Source organism: Amblyraja radiata, chromosome 1 (genome assembly GCF_010909765.2).
Source record: "Amblyraja radiata isolate CabotCenter1 chromosome 1, sAmbRad1.1.pri, whole genome shotgun sequence".
Classification (NCBI taxonomy): domain Eukaryota; kingdom Metazoa; phylum Chordata; class Chondrichthyes; order Rajiformes; family Rajidae; genus Amblyraja; species Amblyraja radiata.
In genome coordinates, this window is record NC_045956.1 from 175,049,414 (window position 1) to 175,072,924 (window position 23,511).

The 23,511-nt window shown below is 44.2% G+C and overlaps 1 protein-coding gene across 1 annotated transcript in view; it reads left to right on the forward strand.

Annotated features, from left to right (window-relative positions):
- Positions 1–21,833, forward strand: part of eif2ak3 (eukaryotic translation initiation factor 2 alpha kinase 3) — a 94,278-nt gene extending 72,445 nt beyond the window's left edge. The window contains exons 11-17 of the mRNA XM_033035494.1: positions 3,970–4,092; positions 6,789–6,938; positions 8,750–9,476; positions 13,043–13,210; positions 13,322–13,423; positions 15,040–15,102; positions 18,847–21,833. Of these exons, the coding sequence (XP_032891385.1) occupies positions 3,970–4,092; positions 6,789–6,938; positions 8,750–9,476; positions 13,043–13,210; positions 13,322–13,423; positions 15,040–15,102; positions 18,847–19,023 (1,510 nt within the window). The 3' untranslated portion in view covers positions 19,024–21,833. The remainder of the gene's footprint in view (positions 1–3,969; positions 4,093–6,788; positions 6,939–8,749; positions 9,477–13,042; positions 13,211–13,321; positions 13,424–15,039; positions 15,103–18,846) is intronic.
- Positions 21,834–23,511: the final 1,678 nt, after the last annotated feature.

Below are 23,511 nucleotides of genomic sequence, written 5' to 3' on the forward strand. Positions count from 1 at the left end.
AAGTTTACAGATGACGCAAAGCTGAGTGAAAGTGTGAGCTGTGAGGAGGTTGCAAAGAAGTTGCAACATGATCTGGACAGGTTGGGTTTGGCAAAAGCATGGTAGATGCAGTCTAACGTGGCTAAAACAGGACGGCACATTATTATCTGAATGGCGGTAGATTGGGAGGTGGGGGTGGGGGGGGTGTAATGAGACCTAGGTGTCCTTGTGCAACAGGTGGTTAAGAAGCCACATGGTGCATGGGTTTTTAAAGACAAGATTGAATGTGAAAAATCTTGCTGTGAAAATGCAAGGTCTTGGTGAGGCCACACCTTGGGTATTGTGTGCAATATTGGATAGACACAACATGCTGGAGTAATTCAGCGAGAGGCAGAATCTTTGGAGGGAAGGTAATGTTTCGGGTCAAGACCCTTCTACAGACTGATGTCAGGAGTGGGAGATACATAGGTAAGGATGTGTATAGATAAGGAAGTGTATGGTGTGAGACGGGACCAAGGGAATGGAGATCAAGGCAAATATAGATTAAATATAGAATAGATCATTGTTAGCTGGGAGAAGGTAACAACAAATCAAACCGATAAAATGTAGTTGATGGGGTGGGAGGTGAGGACAAGGAGGTTACTAATGTGGGGAGGGGAGCAAGAGCAGAGCTGCGGGATATCGAGGAGACCCGAGTGAGGGCCTCATCAATAATGGAAGAGAGGAACCCCCGTTCCCCAAAGAATGTGAACATCTTGAATATTCTTGCCGTTTTTTGTTGTTTTCATTGTCGTTATTATTTATCTGCTCCGTTGGAGCTCCGCTCGGGCTGTGCGCCTGAAATTTTGTTATATGTATTTACAATGACAATACAATGCATACACAATACAATACCGTTTATTGTCATTTGAATCTCAAATGAAGTTCAAACAAAATTTGGTTTCTGCAGTCATACAACAAGGAAAAAAAACCCCAAAACAACCAAGACACACAATTAACACAATTTACCCAAACATCCATCACAGTGAATCTCCTCACTGTGATGGAAGGCAAAGTCATTGTCTCTCCCCTGTTTTCCATTTTTTCCCCTTTGTTAAAGCCCCCGGCGGGTGATGGCACGTCCCGTGGCCGTTAAGGCCGCGCCAGGCGATGTAAGGCCCTGCTCCGGGTCTTGATGTTGGAGTCCCCGGCAGGCGATGGCAAGTCCTGCGGCTGTTAAAGCCGCGCCGGGCGATGTACGACCCCGCTCCGGGTCGTTTTCAACACCGCAATTCGGGCGGGAGAAGCTGCTGTTGCGGAAGCTCCGAAAAGCGGTCTCCCACCAGGGACCCGCGAGCTCCCGATGTCACCGTCCACCGGGCCTGCGGCTGGAATCTCCGAAGCTCCAAAGTCGGGTCGCAGCCGCGCGCCACCACAGCGCTTCACGCTCCGAGGCCGGCCAGCTCCACGATGGTGAGTCCGCGACTGGAGCCCCCAGGTCATTCCGGTTGGAGGCCGCTCCATGGTGCTTGGCCCCAACGACAACGGAGACCCGACAGGGAAAAGGTCGGGTCCCCCATACAGGGAAGAGGTTTAAAAGTTTTTCCCCTGCCCCCCACATATACACAGCTAAAAACAATATATATCTACAACCAAACTATACACTCAACAGGACAAAAATTTAAAAAAGACAGACGGACTGCAGAGGCCGCTGCCGTGAGGCGCCGCCATCTTGGATAAAGTATTATTATTATTATTATTATTATTATTATTATTATTATTATTAGTCTGCAATCTTTGGTTCCCAGGGCTGGAAGAATCGAGGATACAGTGCATTCAGAAAGTATTCAGACCCCTTCACTTTTTCCACATTTTGTTACGTTACAGCCTTATTCTAAAATGGATTAAATTCATTTTTTTTTATCAGCAATCTACACAAAATAGCCCACAATAAAAAAGTGAAAACAGGTGTTTAGAAATTTTTGCAAAATAATTAAAAATAAATAACTGAAATATCACATTTACATAAGTATTCAGACCCTTTACTCAGTACTTTATTGAGGCACCTTTGGCAGCGATTACAGCCTCAAGTCTTCTTGGGTATCACGCTACAAGCTTGGCACACCTGTATTTGGGTAATTTATCCCATTCTTCTCTGCAGATCCTCTCAAGCTCTTTCAGGTTGGATGGGGAGTGTCGATGCACAGCTATTTTCAGGTCCCTCCAGAGATGTTCGATCGGGTTCAAGTCCGGGCTCTGGCCGGGCCACTTACGGACATTCACAGACTTGTCACAAAGCCACTCCTGCGTTGTCTTGGACGTGAGCTTTAGGTCGTTGTCCTGTTGGAAGGTGAACGTCTGCCCCAGTCCGAGGTCCTGAACGCTCTGGAGCAGGTTTTCATCAAGTATCTCTATACTTTGCTCCGTTCATCTTTACCTCGATCCTGACTGGTCTCCCAGTTCCTACCGCTGAAAAACATCCCTACAGCATGATGCTGCCACCACCATGCTTCACCGTAGATATGGTATTGGCCAGGTGATGAGCGGAGACACTTGGCATTCAGGCCAAAGAGTTCAATCTTGGTTTCATCAGGCCAGGGAATCTTGTTTAGGTGCCTTTTGGCAAACTCCAAGCGGGCTGTCATGTGCCTTTAACTGAGGAGTGGCTTCTGTCTGGCCACTCTACAATAAAGGCGTGATTGGTGGAGTGCTGCAGATATAGTTGTCCTTCTGGAAGTTTCTCCCATCTCCACAGAGGAACTCTGGAGCTCTGTCAGAGTGACCATCGGGTTCTTGGTCACCTCCCTGAATATGTTAGTAAGTCTCTATCCTAAGGCCCTTCTACCCCGATTGCCCAGTTTGGCCAGGCTCTATGAAGAGTCCTGGTGGTTTCAAAGTTCTATTTAAGAATGACGGAGGCCACTGTGCTCTTCGGGACCTGCAATGCTCCAAAAAATGTTTTCCCCAGATCTGTGTCTCAATCCTGTCTCGGAGGTCTACAGATAATTCCTTCGTCTTCATGGCTTGTTTTTTGCTCTGACATGCACTGTCAACTGTGGGACGTTATATAGACAGGTGTGTGCCTTTCCAAATCATGTACAATCAATTTAATTTACCACTTGTAGACTCCTATCAAGTTGTGGAAACATCTCAAGGATAATCAATGGAAACACGATGCACCAAAGCTCAATTTTGAGAGTCACAGCAAAGGGTCTGAATACTTACGGAAATGTGATATTTCAGTTATTTATTTTTAATTATTTTGCAATAATTACTAAACACCTGTTTTCGCTTTTATATTATGAGATATTGTGCGTAGATTGATGATAAAAAAAATGACTAACCAATTTTAGAATAAGGCTGTAATGTAACAAAATGTGGAAAAAGTGAAGGGGTCTGAATACTTTCTCAATGCACTGTAAATGATGGAAAAGCTGAATTTTTATGATATAGGATGGTATAGCAGGATCAAAGGTCTGAATGGCCTGCCCCTGTTAATTATGGGTCATTAATATTCCTTTGAAGGATACCTGCAGTCCTTCCCCAGTCAAAAGCCATATTATTGACTCTTTTCTCTGAAATGGACAAGCTGCCAAGTTCAAGAACATGTTGGAGAGACAACAAACGCCATGCTTTCCAGCAGCATCTGTATTCCCTATGTGAATGATATAAATTGGCCATGGAAGGAAAGTGTCTCAGAAAACATTTGAAATTTTAAATCTTCTCCCTCTAAAATGCTCTCTGCTGAATTTTAAACTTGTGTGGTTGTGACTTTTTTTTGTTAGGCTTATAATGAATAAAGATGAAAGCTATTTAAAATGGAATTGAGATTCCGACTAGCCACAATCTAATTGAATGATAAAGCAGGTTTAATGAGATGATTAGCCTGTTCTTAGATTTGGGGTTGGGCTGAGTTTCCAGGCACTAAAATATTTTATGATTTTAGTCCTCTTGGGATTAGTAATTGAAACAGTTACAAAGCATCCATTAATGCAGATCTTGCTCTTTCAGATGTCTTAGTGACTTTGAGTTGGTCCAGTGTCTCGGACGTGGTGGGTTTGGAGTAGTCTTTGAGGCAAAAAACAAAGTCGACGACTGCAACTACGCCATCAAGAGGATTCGACTCCCGAATCGGTGAGCAATTGCTGCAAAGTTTCACAGATTGTCAATTAGCATGAGACCATATCTGAATCACTGAGGTCCATTAAGGGGATAAATTCACTTCTCTCTTGCTATCAAGTTGATCTGGTGCAGCTCATAATTAGTTTAGTTTATTGTCACGTGTGCCGAGGTATAGTGAAAAGCTTTTGTTGGTCCTTGACTCTGTCAGGAGAAACATCCTCCCTTCATCCTGTTAGAATACTGCAAGTTTCAAGAGTTGAGTGTTTTATTGTCATATTACATTATTTCTTGCAGCAGCACATCATATATGAAAACATAGTACTCAGTAAACACCAGAATAAACAGAAACGTTTAGTTTTGTTTGGAGACACAGCGCAGATACAGGCCCTTCGTCCCACTGAGTCTGCACTGCACCGACCCGCGATCCCCGCACATTAACACTATCCCACACACACCAGGGACGATTTACATTAATACCAAACCAATTAACCTACAAACCTGTACATCTTCGGAGTGTGGGAGGAAACCGAAGATCTCAGAGAAAACCCACATGGGTCACGGGGAGAACGTACAAACTCCGTACAAACATCACCCGTAGTCCGGATTGAACCTGGGTCTCCGGCGCTGCAAGCGCTGTAAGGCAGCAACTCCACCGTTGCCACACTGTGTTGCATTGTATCCTATCCTCAAAAAAAAACTAACATTAATAGTGCAAAGTCTATATAGTTCGAAGCTCAGTTGGAGGTTGTAGCGTTTACTAGCCTGACAGTTGTTGGGAAGAAGCTGCTCCTGAACCTGGAAGTGGCAGTTTTCGGGCTCTTATACCACCTTCCCCATGGCAGCAGTGAAATGAGAGTGTGGCCAATGTGGTGTGGGTCTCTGATGCTGGGTGCTTTTTGAGGCTGCAACTCCTGTAGATCCTTTCGATGGTGGGAAATTCATTACCTGTAATGGGCTGGGCAGTGTTCACTACTTGTAATCATCTTCATTCCTGGGTGTTGCAGAACCAGGCCGTGATGCAACTAGTCCATATGCTCTCCACTATATAACTGTAGAAGTTGAAGAGAGTATATGTCGGCATATCAAATCTCCTCAATTTTCTAAGGAAGTGGAAGCGTTGATAGGCTTTCATTATGATTACATCAATGTGCTGAGTCTAGGATAGATCTTCAGAGTTATGCATGCCCAGGAACAAAGTTTACTGACTCTGCCACCATCCCATCGATGAAGACAGGTTTGTGGATCCTTTTCGAAAGTCAACAATTAGTTGTTTGGTGTTACTGATGTTTTAATTTTAATTTTAATTTTAATTTTTATTTATTAGAAGCAAGTGTACAAAGATTTAACCAGCGGCATATGACATAATACAGCTTCAATTTTGATTTTAGCTATATTTGAGAGAAAAGAAGAAAGAAAAAGCAGGAAAGAGGAAAAGTGAAATGTGCAAGGATAGAACCCCTAGACGACCAAAGTGGTGTAGCCAAAGAGGGAGTAAGTAAAAGAAATAAGGAAGACGTAGAGAAATAAAAAGACAAAAACAGAAAGAAAAGCAAAAGGTGGTGATATACCTGCCTCGCATACCTCCCCACCCATCACCCAACCCGTAATTATATTTAACTCCAAAGTTGTGTTGCACCCATACTATCCTTGTAGTAAATCAATGAATGGTGTCCATGTCTTCGAAAAATGCTCTGGTTTTTCCGCTAAGACAAGTCTGATATTTTCAAGATGTAGCGTCCCAGGTGTTACTGATGTTGAGAGCAAGTTTATTCTGGCACCATTCGGTCAATCGATTGATCTCTCTCCCATCTGACTCGTCATCATCCGTAAAGTGTCCAACAACGGTGGTGCCATCGGCGAATGTAAAGATGGTGTTGGAACACTCATGAGTACAGAGTGAGAGTAGGGGTGTGGGCTGAGCTTCAGGTGCTCCTGTGCTGATGGTTAATGAGCAGGAAGTGTTGCTGCCAATTCAAACTGACTGTGTTCAGTTGGTGACCAAGTCGAGGATCCAGTTGCAAGGGGATACACAGAGACTCAGTTCCCCGAGCTTGATAACCAGCTTGGAGGGGCCGATGATGTTGAATGCTGAGCTGTAGTCTATTAACAACAGCCTGACGTTTGTGTTCTGATTCTCCAAGTGTCCAGTGCAGAGTGGAGAGCCAGCGAGGTCGCATCCTCCATTGACCTATTGTGGCAGTAGGCAAATTGTAGTGGGTCCAGATTCTTTTTCGGGTAGGAGTTGATACTGTATGTGCCATAACCAACCTCTCAAAGCACTTCATCACCATGGACGTTAGTGCCACACGTCGGTAGATTGAGGCATGTCACTTTGCTCCATACTTTTAAATCCCTATGCACTGTAAATGATTCAATTGTAATCATATTGTCTTTCGGCACGCAACAAAAGCTTTTCACTGTACCTCAGTACACGTGACAATAAACTAAACTCGTCTTCGGCACTGGTATTATTGATTTCCTTTCAAAACAGGTGGGAACCACAGTCCACAGTAACCAATGAGATCCTTTCTCATTCGCACTCTGGAGAATGCAGTTCCAGTCCCCCATAATCTCCCCATATAAGATGCAACAGCCATTGCTGGCACGAGTCTAGTGAACTTCTGTTGCTCTCCTTCCTGTGGCTCCATTTTTGTGTACTGAGGACTTGTGATCGGTGTGTCCTCATCTTATTGTTTGTGATTCCGCAGTGATCAAGCGCGGGAGAAGGTTATGCGAGAGGTGAAGGCACTAGCTAAACTGGAGCACCCAGGCATCGTCCGCTATTTCAACGCTTGGCTGGAGGCACCTCCTGAAGGCTGGCAGGAGGAGATGGACCGGCAGCTTCTCGAGGACGAAGGGTAAATAAATATTGCCGTGTTGTAAGGTTTAGAAGATCTAAGAGCAAAATTAAGCCATTCGGCCCATCATGTCTACTCCGCCATTCTATCATGGCTGATATATCTTTCGCTCTCAACCCCATTCTCCTGCCTTCTCCCCATTGCCCATGACAAACTTACTAATCAACAAATCTGTCGATCTCCACCTTAAAAATATCCATTGACTTAGTCTCCACAGCCGTCTGTGGCAACAATTACCACAGCTTCACCACCCTCTGACTAATGAAATCCTCCACATCTCCTTTCTAAAGGTGCATCCTTTTATTCTGAGTCTAAGGCCTCTAGTCCTAGACTCTCCCACTAGTGGAAACATCCTCTCCACATTCACTCTATCCAGGCCTTTCACTATTCAGTAAATTTCACCGAGGTCCCCCTCATCCTTCTAAACTCCAGGGAGTGCCTTCAGGTGCTCATCAAGGTCATCAACCTGTCCCAAACACTATTCCACATTAATTGCAGTTTATAACACACAAGTGATTAGTACGTCAGATGTAGGACATACTGTAAATACAAGAAAGAATCTATTTTCTTACAGGTCAGATTTCCCACATCTTTATGTTCCCTTTATGAGTTGCGGACTTCCCAAGGAAATATTTGTGACCTTAACCATCTTAACTTATTCTGTATCTGTAGTTTCCTGGGATATGATATGTATTTTTAATTTACTGATCTGTAATTGAAAGATTGTTCTGACTTTTTCCTGATCTGCGTTTCCTTTTCCTTTATTTTAAAAAGAGTGTATTCAGAGGCTTTATCAACTTTTGGGTTGCGTGTGCAACTGGCTTCATTCCCAAACAGGAATTAGTTTTGCTTCCATGTATCCTGGCCTTGTACCTTTTCCCTTCCCACCATCCAGCACCTGAACAGTCTTATCCAAGTGAAGCAGTGATTCATTTGCACAACTTACATTGCATTCTGTTCACAATGCGTTTATCTGTCTACGTTGATCAAATCAGCAGTCTTGTCCGCTTTTATGGAGTGCCTGCGTTCAGTTCACAGAGAGGACTCTTAAGCTCCATGCTGATTGCTACTTTAATTCTACATCCCACTCCCACTCAAACTCATCAGATCGTGACCCCCTGCCCTGTTATAACAATGCCCAATATAATTCTGACTAAGAGCATCTCATCTCTTTGTGCACTTTACAGTCCTGATAGAAGGATATAAAAATTATGAAAGGAATAGATAGGGACGAGTCAGCAGTTTTCCCAGGGTGGAAATGTCAAAGACTGTGGGGGGGGTGTAACAGGGGCAATGTTTAAATATGATGTGAGGGATGTTTTTACACAATGGTGGATGCTTGGAACATACTGCTGGGGTGGTAGTGGAGGCAGATACAATAGGGGTATTTGAGAGGCTTTTAGATAAGTACACGGATATGTAGGTAATGGTGGGCTATAGATCATGTACAGGCAGAGGAGATTAGTTTAACTTGGCATCATGCTCAGCACAGACATTGTGGGCTGAAGGGCCTGTTCCTGTGCTCCACTATTCTGTTATTTTATGTCATTTCTATCTTTTCAGAATTGACATCTGGTTTTGTTTATTCCACAAATCCTGTTTTGAAATGCCAAAAAGGGCCAAAATTGCTATAGCACATGTAACTTTATATCTGCATGTATGCATATCTTTTTTTCCCTCCTCTTATTTTTATTTATAACTTCAAATATTTCCTCTGTGAATTCCTGCGTTCACATTTATAGCGGAAGAAGGCATCTTTTGCATAAAGTCGTGACTTGAGTTTAATTTTGTCCCTGCTTTCACTTTCCCAGTACTGAATGGCCTGCGAGTTCTCCCTCCATCAACCAGCTGAAGAATCCGGTCGTGGGAAACTGCGCGGGGACCTCTGCGCCTTCTGTGAAGTTCAGTTCCTACTCTGTGATTGCTGCGAGTCAGTCTTCGTCGTCGGAGCTATGCATGTGTCTGGACTTTTCCAAGGATGTTAACCAGCCCTCAGAGCGCAGGCAATGTGACCAGAATGGCCACCTGTCCACGGGTGAAACTGATGGAAACTCCAACCTGACAAACTCCTTTGAAATATTCCCAACGGCTGCTGGTAAAGTCAAGGGTGATGACAAGACTGCTTCCTTTGACATTGTGTTTGAAGATTCGGGCTGCCAACAAGCATCAGGCCTCGAGCCATCATGCCATTGCACAGGCAGCAGTGGCAAGCAAACCACCACGTCTAGGGTGGAGGTGAACAGTAGAACTGAGGGTCTGCACCCTGACTGTACTTTATCATGTTCTCCACCAAGACCCACCTCACTAAATCTGGGTCTGTCCAAAGGAGTGGAAGAGAAAGTGAAGCAGCAAAGCTCCCCCAAAGTTTACTTGTACATACAGATGCAGCTCTGCCAGAAAGAGACGCTGAAGGACTGGATGAATGGTCGATGTCGCATGGAGGAACGGGACCGTACTGACTGTCTTCGGATATTTTTGCAGATGGCCGATGCTGTCTGCTTTTTGCACACCAAAGGACTAATGCACAGGGATCTTAAGGTATAATGCAACATGTGCGGAGCACCGAATTGTCACCTTAATGTTTGCAAAAGGGACTGTCCATGAATGTGCACATATCTATGGAGTACAGTTGTTCAAACCACACTGGCAAACCGGGGGCAAGTGTTTTGTGCAAAGATGAGGTAGATGGTCACAACTTTGTAGAAATGTTAAACGCCAGAGGTCATAGCTTTAAGGTGAGACGGGCAACGTTTACAAAATTCTTAAGGGGTTGGACAGGCTAGATGCAGGAAGATTGTTCCCGATGTTGGGGAAGTCCAGAACTAGGGGTCACAGTTTAAGGATAAGGGGAAAATCTTTTAGGACCGAGATGAGAAAAACATTTTTCACACACAGAGTGGTGAATCTCTGGAATTCTCTGCCACAGAAGGTAGTTGAGGCCTGTTCATTGGCTATATTTAAGAGGGAGTTAGATGTGGCCCTTGTGGCTAAAGGGATCAGGGGATATGGAGAGAAGGCTGGTACAGGATACTGAGTTGGATGATCAGCCATGATCATATTGAATGGCGGTGCAGGCTCGAAGGGCCGAATGGCCTACTCCTGCACCTATTTTCTATGTTTACAGAGATGTACAGGAGAATTTTTAAATTTTTTTTACACAAAGTGATAGGTCTGTGGGACGCATTACCAGCGGTGGCGGAGGAGACAGGACAGGCTGGGAATGGAGAATCTGGATCACAAGCAGGCAGAGGAGATTAGTTTATCTTTCCATCGTATTTGGCACAGACATTGTGTGCTGAGAGAGCTGTTCTTTACTTCAATGTACTGTGGTTGAGTATGTAATCAATTTGAGGGGCATGGATAGTTTGGGATTTTGACCCAGAAGTTAATTGAAAATCATCAAGAGAGGTTAATAGAATGTTAGCCTCCCTGGTGTGGGATACAGTTGAGAGATTTGTGAGCTATGTAACGGTAATGTGATAGAAACATAGAAAATAGGTGCAGGAGTAGGCCATTCGGCCCTTTGAGCCTGCACCGCCATTCTATATGATCATGGCTGATCATCCAACTCAGTATCCTGTACCTGCCTTCTCTCCATACCCCCTGATACCTTTAGCCACAAGGGCCACATCTAATTCCCCCTTAAATATAGCCAATGAATTGGCCCCAACTACCTTCTGTGGCAGAGAATTCCAGAGATTCATCACTCTCTGTGTGAAAAATGTTTTTCTCATCTCAGTCCTAAAAGATTTCCCCCTTATCCTTAAACTGTGACCGCTTGTTCTGGACTTCCCCAACATCGGGAACAATCTTCCTGCATCTAGCCTGTCCAACCCCTTAAGAATTTTGTAAGTTTCTATAAGATCCCCCCTCAATCTTCTAAATTCTAGCGCGTTCAAGCCGAGTCTATCCAGTCTTTCTTCATATGAAAGTCCTGACATCCCAGGAATCAGTCTGGTGAACCTTCTCTGTACTCCCTCTATGACAAGAATGTCTTTCCTCAGATTAGGAGACCAAAACTGTACACAATACTCCAGGTGTGGTCTCACCAAGACCCTGTACAACTGCAGTAGAACCTCCCTGCTCCTATACTCAAATCCTTTTGCTATGAATGCTAACATACCATTCGCTGTCTTCACTGCCTGCTGCACTGCCTGTTTCAGGTGATGTACTTATTATTACAATTATTACAATTATTTCAAAAATGGTGAATTGATGAGATCAAGGTGGTCAGAAGGATATTTGACATTTAGTTCATGCATATAGCATGAACCCAAGACAAAATATTTTCAGGTGTTTTGCCCCGGGACTTTCTACGCTCTCTGCAAATCCTGGTCCTTGCTCTCTGTCGACTACCATTTGAGTAGATTTGTACCTATCCACTTGTTGAGCTGCTTTTTGTTGGTTTAAGAAACGTACATGCAATGCTTCAGGGTAGTTGTAGCTGACAACACATGCTGGCCTGACAATCTGTACAATATCCTAAAAATCACAAACTGTAAAGTATGTCAATCCACGCTGTCTTGGCACCGAGGCATCAAATCTTTCTGCACAACAAAATACAAATGCTGGAGTAACTCAGCGGGTCACTTAATAACATCTCTGGAGAACAACGTCACTTATGGATGTTTCAGGTCGGAACTCTTCAGACCTTCTGAAGAAAAATCACGGCCTAAAACATCACACCTCCATGTTCTCCAGAGATGCGACCTGACCCGCTGAATTACTCCAGCATTTTGTATCTTGTTGTGTAGAAGGATTTGATGCCTCGTTGCTAGAAGGATTTGATGCATTAGGTTTGAAGTGGTCTCGCCTCCAGGCATAGTTTAAACAGGAGGCGAAAAAAGGCCAGATCAAATCTGGGCTGGCAAAAGATAACCTTTTTTGTGGTCGAAAAGGCTTTTGGCACTTTGGCCTTCATCAGTCAGAGTATTGAGTATAGAAGTTGGGAGGTCATGTTGCAGTTGCATAAAACGTCGGTGAGATCGCATTTAGAATATTGTGTTCAGTTCTGGCCACCATGTTGTAGGAAAGATATTGTCAAGCTTGAAAGGGTTCAGAAAAGATTTACGAGGTTGTTGTCAGGACTAGAGGGTGTGAGCTATAGGGAGAGGTTGGGTAGGCTGGGTCTCTATTCCATTGAGTTTAGGAGGATGAGGGGAGATCTTATAGAGGTGTACAAAATCATGAGAGGAATAGATGCACATAGTCTCTTGCCCAGAGTAGGAGAATCGAGGACCAGAGGACATAGGTTCAAGGTGAAGGAGAAAAGATTTAATAGGAATCCAAGGGATAACTTTTTCACACAGAGGGTGGCGGGTGTATGGAACAAGCTGCCAGAGGAGGTAGTTGAGGCAGGGACTATCCCATCGTTTAAGAAACAGTTGGACGTACATGGATATGCAGATTTGGAGGGTTATGGACCAAGCACGTGCAAGTGGAACTAGGGTAGCTGGGACATTGTTGGCCGGTGTGGGCGAGTTGGGCCGAAGGGCCTGTTTCCACACTGTATCACTCCATGACTCCATCACTCCATGACCTTGGGAAAGGTGGAGCCCATAATGGCCCTTGTCAGCTGGAGAAAGTGTGATAACAAGAGGGATACAAGGATGCATCCAGTGGAACTGGTAGGACAACTAGGGTGGGGGAGAGAGGGGAAGGGAGGGAATGCCAGTTACTTGAAATTAAATAAAGCAACGTACATACCGCTGGGTTGTAAGCTACCCGAGCAAAATATGAGGTGCTGTTCCTCCAATTTGTGTGTGGCCTCTCTGACAGTGGAGGAGGCCCAGGAAAGAAAGGTCAGTATGGCTCCACCCTACCTGAGGTCATCTTTTGCCGGCCATGATCTGTTCCGGCATTTTAACGTCTCCAGTTTATTTCTCCCCCACCTCTAACTTCAATCTGAAGAAGGGTTCCGACTTGACCTGCTGAGTTACACCAACATTTTGTTTATCTTTGGTATCAACCAACATCTGCAGTTCCTTCCTACACATAACTTTTGAACTAATTGCATTTCTTTCAATAACGCCCCTGCAAATATCACCCTCGTTCCTGTATTCTTTTGTTTGAAATGGGTTCCTTTTTTATTTCTTTTTTTAAAGCCTTCAAATATTTTCTTTACATTGGATGATGTGGTGAAAGTGGGTGACTTTGGGCTGGTGACGGCAATGGATCAAGACGAAGAGGAGGGGTCTATACTTACACCAATGCCAGTGTATGCCAGACACACAGGGCAAGTGGGCACTAAACTCTATATGAGCCCAGAGCAGGTGAGTGAAGTCATCCACACATTTATTTTCCAGTGAACATGGTAAATGCTACCTCTGCAAAAGGGTGGATATCTGTGATATTGATAATACCATTTCTTTTGCAATTTGCAGATATCTGGAAACACTTACTGCCATAAAGTTGACATCTTTTCCCTGGGCCTGATCCTGTTCGAGTTGCTGTATCCCTTCAGCACTCAAATGGAGAGAGTCCAGGTAAGCACAACTTTATGCCTTAAAAAAAAAAAATCAAAAATGGAAAGCTGTTGAAGAATTCAGTAAATCAGGCAGAATCTGTGCAGGGAAACGAACAGTCGACATTTCAGGTTGGGGCGCTGCAGAGTCATGGTGTCGTTTAGCACAGAAACAAGCTCTTTAACCCATCTCATCCATACCAACCATAATGCCCAGATAAGCTGGCCTCGTTTGTCAGCATTTGATCCATATCCCTCTAAACGTAATTAATTTTGATTAATTTCCCCAATTAGGCAGTGCGGGGGCAGGGACTGTTGAGTGGCAGGGTAGTGAGTGATGATGCGGTTGTATGCATTCAACCTATCTATGCCCCTCATTTTATACATCTCCTTAAACAAAAACAAAAAATCACCCTCCTGAGCTCCAACGAATGAAGTCTCAGCCTGCATAACACTTCCCTATACCTCACTTCCATCAGCCCTGGGAACATCCTCATAAATCTTTTCCGCACCCTTTTCAGCTTAATAACATCTCCGGTGGAGGCATGACCAAAACGGAGATCATGACCAAAACATGATCAACACTCCAAATTTGGCCCCAACAAAAGTCCCAACGTCTATACTTAATGGCCTAAGTGGTACAGGCCAGCATGCCAAAAGCCTCCTCCATCACCCTGATCACTGTGATGCTTCTTTCAGAGTAATATGTAATTGTACTCCGTTGTCATTCACTGTGCAGCACCTTGCACTCATTTGAATTAACTCCATTTGCCATTCCTCAACTGGCTTATCCATCTGATTGATATCCTGCCTTTATTCTTGATAATCTGCTTTGATGTCTATGATACCACAACTTCAGTGTCTTCTGCAAACCTGTTATCATGCCTTGCTTAAGCCTTAAACCTAAAGCATAGACGACAAAGGTACCGAACACTGAGTCTCCAGACTGAGAAACATCCTTCCACCATCACCTTCTGCTTCATACCATCAAACCAATTCTGTATTCGACTATCCAGCTCTCTTTTGATCGCATGTCATCTATTTTAAAGAGTAAGCTGCCATGCAATACCTTATCAAAGTCCTGCAGAAGTACATATAAACTCTGTCCACTGCCATGCATCATCAACCACCTTGGTCCCATCCTCAAAACTCTAAATTGTGAGGCAAAGTCATGTTGACTATCTGGAATCAGCCTGTCTTTGTAAATGCATTATAATTTTATGCCTCAGAATCCATTCCAGTAACTTTTCTCCCACAAATGTTGGGCTCACTGGTCAATAATTCCCAGCTTTTTCTTTGTAATACTTCTTAAATAGAGGCACAACGTTAGCCACCCTCCAGTTTTCCCACACCTCGCCTATGTCTAGTGAGGATTCATGTATTTCAGCCAGGACTCCTGCAATTTCTTTCCTAGCTTCACACAGTGTCCTTGGCAGTTCTGAACTGTTGCAATAAATATGCAAGTGCTGGAGTGAGTGATAGTTCCATAGTCCTTTATTGTGACGTATACCCTGAGGTACAGTGAAATGGTTGTGGATGGGGTCCCTATCAAGTGGGCTGCTATATGGTATGGTGTATGCTTTTTTGAGTATTGTTCAAGCTGCATGAATCCAGCAAGGATCTTGTTTCCTTTTACAGACCTTAACAGAAGTTCGGAATTTAAAGTTCCCCCCTTTATTCCTGGAGGAATATCTTCAGGAGGTAAGTTGTTAAGGATGTGGTATCGTACGGCCATGTCTAGGGTTATTTGTACCAGATATTTGATTAATTCACATGGGTTGAGGTGGCTTAAGAATGAAACTCGAAAGTTGTGGCCACTCTGTTCCTCCAGTCTATTTCTAGTGTAAAATAACAATAAAAAATAGTTTTTCGAATGCAGTGAGTTGCTACATGCATCTTTCTTCAGCAGTGACACCAACTTGCGCTTATATTGAATCTTTCAATGTAGAGTAAAGTCTCAAGTTTAGTTTAGTTTAGAGATACAGCACGGAAACAGGCCATTTGGCTCCCTGACTCTGCACCGACCAGCGATCGCCCTGTAATTTAACACTGTCTCACACGCGGGACAATTTACAATTTTTGTCAAAGCCAATTAGCTTACAAACCTGAACATCATTGGAGTGTGGGAGGAAACTGGAACACCTGAAAAAAAACCCCGCGCAGTTACGAGAACGTACAAACTCGGTGCACACAGCACCCATAGTCAGGATCAAACCCGGGCCTAAGGCAGCAACTCTGCCGCTGTGCCATCCCTGTGCTGTTGTTTGGTCTGATGTTTGACACTGAGTTGCAAAGCTTGACTCGGCATGATCAATGAGAGGTTTTGAAGAAAGGAGGAAAGTAGAGGTATTAGCCTTTAGGGAAAGTATTACATAGGTTTGTGATCCAGGCAGTAAGAATTTCATTGTTCTATCTGGGACATATGTCAATAAAACACTCTTGAGTCTTGAAGGCACGTAGGTGCTATAAATAGCTGGTTTCACTTGCTCAGATGAAAAGTAGCATTCTATGGTGGATGAAAATGAATAGTTCTAAATGGTTCTTGAGTTCGTGTTTAGAATTACGCAGCACAGGAGAAGGCCATTTGCGTCATCAATATAATTAATGACAGCCATTTCTCCAAGTCCTGAAACTGTCTGCCTCCAAACTGGTATTTAGTTCCATTTCAGTAGTTAGTTTGGTCTGCATGTGCTTCCCTCAGGCAGAGGATTCAAAGCACCATCATCATTGTCTCCCAGCTCCCCATCCATCATTTTCCACAGCTTCATTTGCAGTAGTGAAACATCATCACAACGGTAACAAACGGAAACTGACTGTGTAAGCTAACACTCCAACCACCTACTTATTGATCTTGATCAATCTGTCAGAGTTGATCATGTCATCTTGCTCTGATTCTTTGCCATTATCCATTATCGATAGGTTCCTGAGTGATAGGAACAGAATTAGGCCATTCGGCTCATCAAGTCTACTCTGCCATTCAATCATGGCTGATCTATCTCAACCCCATTCTCCTGCCTTCTCCCCATAACCCCATGACACCCGTACTAATCAAGAATCTATGTATCTCTGCCATAAAAGGTATCAATTGACTTGGCCTCTACAGCCTTCTGTGGCAATGATTTCCACAGATTCAGCACCCTCTGACATAGAAACATAGAAATTAGGTGCAGGAGTAGGCCATTCGGCCCTTCGAGCCTGCACCGCCATTCAATATGATCATGGCTGATCATCCAACTCAGTATCCCGTACCTGCCTTCTCTCCATACCCTCTGATCCCCTTAGCCACAAGGGCCACATCTAACTCCCTCTTAAATATAGCCAATGAACTGGCCTCGACTACCCTCTGTGGCAGGGAGTTCCAGAGATTCACCACTCTCTGTGTGAAAAAAGTTCTTCTCATCTCGGTTTTAAAGGATTTCCCCCTTATCCTTAAGCTGTGACCCCTTGTCCTGGACTTCCCCAACATCGGGAGCAATCTTCCTGCATCTAGCCTGTCCAACCCCTTAAGAATTTTGTAAGTTTCTATAAGATCCCCTCTCAATCTCCTAAATTCTAGAGAGTATAAACCAAGTCTATCCAGTCTTTCTTCATAAGACAGTCCTGACATCCCAGGAATCAGTCTAGTGAACCTTCTCTGCACTCCCTCTATGGCAATAATGTCCTTCCTCAGATTTGGAGACCAAAACTGTACGCAATACTCCAGGTGTGGTCTCACCAAGACGCTGTACAACTGCAGTAGAACCTCCCTGCTCCTATACTCAAATCCTTTTGCTATGAAAGCTAACATACCATTCGCTTTCTTCACTGCCTGCTGCACCTGCATGCCCACTTTCAATGACTGGTGTACCATGACACCCAGGTCTCGCTGCATCTCCCCTTTTCCTAGTCGGCCACCATTTAGATAATAGTCTGCTCTCCTGTTTTTGCCACCAAAATGGATAACCTCACATTTATCTGAGGTTATCTGACGGAAGACATTTATCCTCATCTCCTTCCTAAAGGAACATCCTTTAATTCTGAGGCCATGACCCCTGGGCCTAGACTGTCCCACTAGTGGAAACATCCTCCTCGCATCCATTAGCTTGAAGCGATTGCCTGTACCTGATGCAGTTCAGGCTGGAGAATCATCTGAGCACGCATCATCTGGATTGTTCTTGGTTTCCACCTATTTCTCTTCCACATGCTCCCTCCGCCCATGGCACTTGAAATCGCAGGAGAAGGCATAGATGTCTAGTTTTAAACCTCACCACCACATCTTCTTTACCTTTAATGCTCTCTGACTCATCTAACTACTTGTCTGAACGTGCAGACATTTCCCGTTACAAACAGATGGGGTGAATTGGAATGGATCAGATGAATGCACAGACTTTTATCCAGAGTAGGGCTATCAAGAAACAGAGGACATAAGTTTGTGAGAGGTAAAGATTTAATACGAATCCGAGGGCCACGGAAGAGGGTGGGCATATGGAAGGAGCTACCAGAGGAGGTAGTTGAGGCGGGTACTATAATTACATTTGAAAGACATTTGGATGGGTATATGGATAGGAAAGGTTGATAGTAATATGAGCCAATTGGGGCTAGGTGAGACTAGTGTAGATGGGACACCTTTGTTGGTGAGTTGGGCCGAAGGGCCTGTTTCCTTGCTGTATGACTCTCTGACATACTCTGCTTCAACACCCTGTGCTATTCTCCGGAGGATAACACAAGGTAAACCAGGCCATTTGTGTTTAGAACATCAAACATAGAACAATACAGCACAGGAACAGGTACTTCGACCCACAATGTCTGTGCCCAACATAATGCCAAGACCAACTTGTATCTGCCTGCATGTAATCCATATCCCACTACTCCCTGCACAGCCATGTTCCACTACTCCCTGCATAACCATGTGCCTATCCACAAGTCTCTCAAATTTACCTTCAAAGTTGAACTTCCTTCATGGGATAATAAGGAAGCCCTCATCTCCAGTACAATTGTGGTGAATCACATCAGTGACATCCTAAAGCTCAGTGCCCAGTATCGGAGAGGCCCAGTATCGGCAAGTCTTTCATAAAGTAAAAATATAAGCCATGACAGAACTGTGGCACAGCGGCTCTGTGGTAGAGTTTCTGCCTTACAGCGCCAGGGACCCGGGGTTTGATCCAGACGACGGGTGCTATCTGTACGGAGTTTGCATGTTCTCCCTGTGACCGCGTTGGTTTTCTCCGGATGCTCCGTGTCCTCCCACATTCTAAAGAAGTGCAGGTTTGGAGTTTAATTGGCTTCTGTAAATTGTCCCTAGTGTGTAGGATAGAACTCGTCTACGGGTGATCGGTGATCGGTGCAATCTCAGTAGGCCGAAGGGCCTGTTTCCACGCTGTGTCTCTAAACTAAACGAAAAGTGAGGAGAAGTGAACTAATCTCTATGGAAATTAACTTCTGGATTTTTATGAATCTCTGGCACAGCATGAAATGGTGCAGAAAATGCTTTCTCCTGAACCCGGGGAGCGCCCAGAGGCCGTGGACATCATTGGCAACACTCTCTTCGAAGGCTTTGAGGTTCCGGACAAGCAGTCGCTGAGGCAGAGATCACGGACACTGAGTACCAGTGGAGGCAAGACTTTGAGGGGATCAGTCTCCTAGCAGTGGAAAGTCAACCCGGCCGATCTCTAGTTTCTTGATCCACGGGCCCTTCTATTTCATTCCACGGTGGCCAGCCAATGTCCTTGAATGAATACGAAAACAGGCTTTGTCACTTCCGCGAGTTGCCAAAGCTTAAAAGGCCAAGTGGCGGCCTGCTGTACTTCCACACTGAAAGTTTAAACGTTTAAAAAATTAAGTATGGACCCGAAGTGTATGGGTAAGGCTATACCAATGAGAGACACTGTTTGCCTTGAGGTTACCTCTCTTACACAGACTCCGATTAATTTGTCACTGATTCCACCAGCTCGCTTTTATATACGCGCAGGTGTCGATCGGAGCAGGTGCCTGCATTATGGAGGAAAGTGCAAACTTAAACTTCTCAGTGTGACGAGCACTCCATTGCTGACTAAGGAGACTTGCATTTCCCATTCCTTCACCTGGTCCTCGTCTCAAGAGCACAATCATCCATCACCCAGAAGACAAAAAAACGGAAGGGACCCTGCCGTTTGTGATATAAAACAGAAAAGGCTTGAAATACTTAGCAGGGCTGGCAGCGTCCATGGAGAGAGAAAAACAAAGCTGCCATTCACCTTGTCCCATCTATCTGCTTGCTGTTTGTTCCCTGCCTGCAACAAAACATAGAGTTAGAATGCCTGCATTGATGTGAAAGTGCAACGAATGGTATAGATAAGGGAGAATGTTAACCGGACCACCGGATTAGTGGTCAAGACATCTAATGTATTTTGAAATATTTGTCTTGCTGTGCAAGTTTCACGGTCAAAGGAACGTTTATGCATTTTTAATGATCTCGATCGGGAATGGGCGTCTTTACAAGTGACATTTTGTTAACGCTGTTTATTAATTGTCCGCTCTTCAGGTTTTGTTGAACAGTTCCCTATGGTTTCTGTCCAAAGACATATAGGTAAAATGGACAAATTGTCCCCAAAATGGCTTTATCTAAAAATCATTGGTCTGTGAATGAAATCTTGAAAATTGGTGGCCAAGACTGTATTAAGAATGTTGAAGGAGTTATTGTGGTGAGCTTCGAATTTCAAGCAAATGGAAGTATTCAACAGGGCAGGCACCTAACCTGTGCAGAGAACATATGCTGTAATACCTCTGTAAACATCGGTATGCTGCTAATTGTGTTGTTTCCTCTGTGATTTTTCACAGTTTTCTGCTCTGGATTTCCAGTGTTACATCCAAATGTTATATTTTCACAAATTTTCTTTTATTTTCCCCCGATCAGCACCACGGGCAGTTGTCTTGCATAAAGATTGATGCTGACTTGAGAGCTGAGATTAATTTTGCGATTGCTGAAACTTGATAAGCGCTTGCTACAGCTCCTAACCTTTGGCTGCCTGATATGCTTTAGCATAGCTCCCGCCTTTGCATTGACCTTGCTTTTTAAGATCATGCCAGTCAGGAATTTCCTTAGGTTAGGCTTGCTTTAGAGAGCTGGAGTGGTCAAAGACTTGTTCTGCAAGATCATCTTCACCAGCAACTGGAAAATCCCTTGTCATTCTTAAATGTTGTCGGTTACCATTTGGGGTAATGGGGGACAAACTGGCATTAAATAAAAAATACCACTGCATGGAGCTCTCTATCCAAGTCAGCATGCCATGTTCCATACATTTTGCTGGCTACTGCCATGCAGATTTGCATAAACTGCAGTCTTCTGTCTGAGTACGTCAAATTCTCCATTTTTGTTGTGTAAAGCAACTTTTCTTCATGAGCAGGTAGATAAAAATACTGGAGAAACTCAGCGGGTGAGGTAGCATCTATGGAACGAAGGAATAAGTGACACTTTGGGTCGAGACCCTTCTTCCTTCATGAGCAGAGCACTAAACCCTTATACAAAAGGACACCAAGTGCCGGAGTAACTCAGCAGGTCAAGCATCATCCTCGGAGAACATGGATAGATGAAGTTTCGGGTCAAGATTCTACTTTAGATCCGAATCGTCACCTCTCCACATTCCCCAGACACGCTGCCTGACCCACTGAGTTATTCTAGCAATTTATGTCCTTTTGTGTATTTTTGTTTCTACAGCAAAACCCTCAAATGTATTTTTACTTGTGAAATTTCTGTTGGATGTGATATTCTTTTGTCCATCGAAGTCCATCTTCCCTCTGAGTCACGTGCCTGGATTGGCATCCAAGCACCTTCTGGTCAGAGTGCAGAACTGAAAGGCTTTGAAAGGGCATTCCTATATTGGTTAGTCTTCTGCTGCCAGGGTACTGATGACTGAACAGCAGCTTCATAACTATCCTTCTCTCTCGCATACTTCCTCCAAATCATATTCTTTTGAGTTGGTCAGTGACATCAGCTGGGCACATAATTTGGTAGAGATTTTATTTAGTTTTTAAGCAACATCAGTGCTAGTATCTGCTGTCAGTATTGATTGCATGGTCTTCCGTTTTAGAATTGGCTGGTCTAAGGCTGGAATTAACTATCGGATAACTGTGCTGAATCCTTTGTGTAAAAAGTCTTGCCTCATTCTGTCAGTGTGTACGTTAGGCTTCTGCTGCTTAAATGTATTTTTGTCTTTGATCAAAAAAATTGTTAACCAATGTAATTATGTACAGAATTTGGGTCCATAATTGTGCAATAATTTTTTATTATAGTTGTATCATGACGAAATTCTGGATAGATGCGACTGCCGAGGGTTTTAGATTTTGTTTGGCTTGAACAGTGTAAAAACTGTTACGGTTTATCAATCCATTGGGGTTGGTGGCACGAGGAATAAATGGTGCATTGCAATATTGTGACTTCCTACAAGTCAAAAATTCAATAAACTCTTGAATTGTGCTGAGTGATCTTCCGTTTATTGAAACTGAAAGATACAACATATTGACTCATGAATTTAATAATATATATGTTCTCTCCCACGTGTGAATTTAGAATACAGTTACCGTGCATCACCAAATCAGGAAGGGGACATGTTTTATCAACAGTTCCATAGAACAAAGAAGAGTACAGCACAGGAACAGCACTTATATCCCACAATGTCTGTGATGAATATGATGCCAAGTTAAACGAATCTCCTCTACTTACATCCCCCTCCATTCCATTGTCATACTGTGTGGAAACAGGCCCTTCAGCTACACTAGTCCCTCCTGCCTGTGTATGGCCCATATCCCTCTAAACCTGTCCTATCCATGTATCTGTCTAACTGTTTCTTAAATGGTGGGATAGTCCCTGCCTCAACTACTTCCTCTGGCAGCTTGTCCCATACACCCACCACCCTTTGTGTGAAAAAGCTACCCCTCAGATTCCTATTAAATCTTTTCCCCTTCACCTTAAACTTATGCCTGCAGGTCCTCGATTCGCCTACTCTGTGCAAGAGACTGTATCTACCCAATCTATTCCTCTCATGATTTATATACCTCATCCATGTCATCTCCATACTTCCTAAGCTTGAAAGTGTGCAGCACAGGATTCAGGAACAGCTTCTTCCCCTCGGTTGTCTGGTTTCTGAACGGTCCTTCCACAAGCTAGGGTACTGTCTAATTCACCTTTACCTGATTGTGGACATTGGACCTTGTCTAAATAACTAATGTTGTACAAAGCTGAGAGCTACATTCTGTATCTTACCCTTTGCTCTATCCAGTATACTTGCATTTGACAATTGTATTTATGTATAGTGTTATCTGATCTGTTTAGATAGCATGCAAAAAAAAAACACCTCTTTGCTGCACCCTGATACACATAACAATAATAAGCTTAAAGCTAAGCAACCTACCTACAAGGGCAGAGTCCCTCTTGTCCTCGCCTTCCACCCTACCAGCCATCACATACAACAAATAATCCTCCAACATTTTTGCCACCTGCCACAGGATCCGGCCACCCGCTACATCTTCCCATCTCCTCCTCCTGGCACTTACCCTTGCAACCGCAGGAAATGCTACACTTGCCGCTTTCAAGGACCCAAGCAGTCTTTCCAGGTGAGGCAGAGGTTTACCTGCACCTCCTCCAACCTCATCTATTGGATCCGCTGCTCTAGGTGTCAGCTGCTCTACATCGGTGAGACCAAGCGTAGGGTTGGCGATCGCTTCGCCAAACACCTCCGCTCGGTTCGCATTAACCTACCTGATCTCCCGGTGGCTCAGCACTTCGACTCCCCCTCCCATTCCGAATCCGACCTTTCTGTCCTGGGCCTCCTGCATGGCCAGAGTGCGGACCACCGTAAATTGGAGGAGCAGCACCTCATATTTCGCTTGGGCAGTTTACACCCCAGCGGTATGAACATTGACTTCTCTAATTTCAGGTAGTCCCTGCTTTCTCCTCCCCTTCTCAGCTCTCTCTCAGCCCACTGTCTCTGCCTCTTCCTTTCTTCTTCCCGCCCCACCCTCACATCAGACTGAAGAAGGGTCTCGACCCGAAATGTTGCCTATTTCCTTCGCTCCATTAATGCTGCCTCACCCGCTGAGTTTCTCCAGCATTTTTGTCTACCTTACATTTCTGAACAAGTTGCTTATATTGTAATC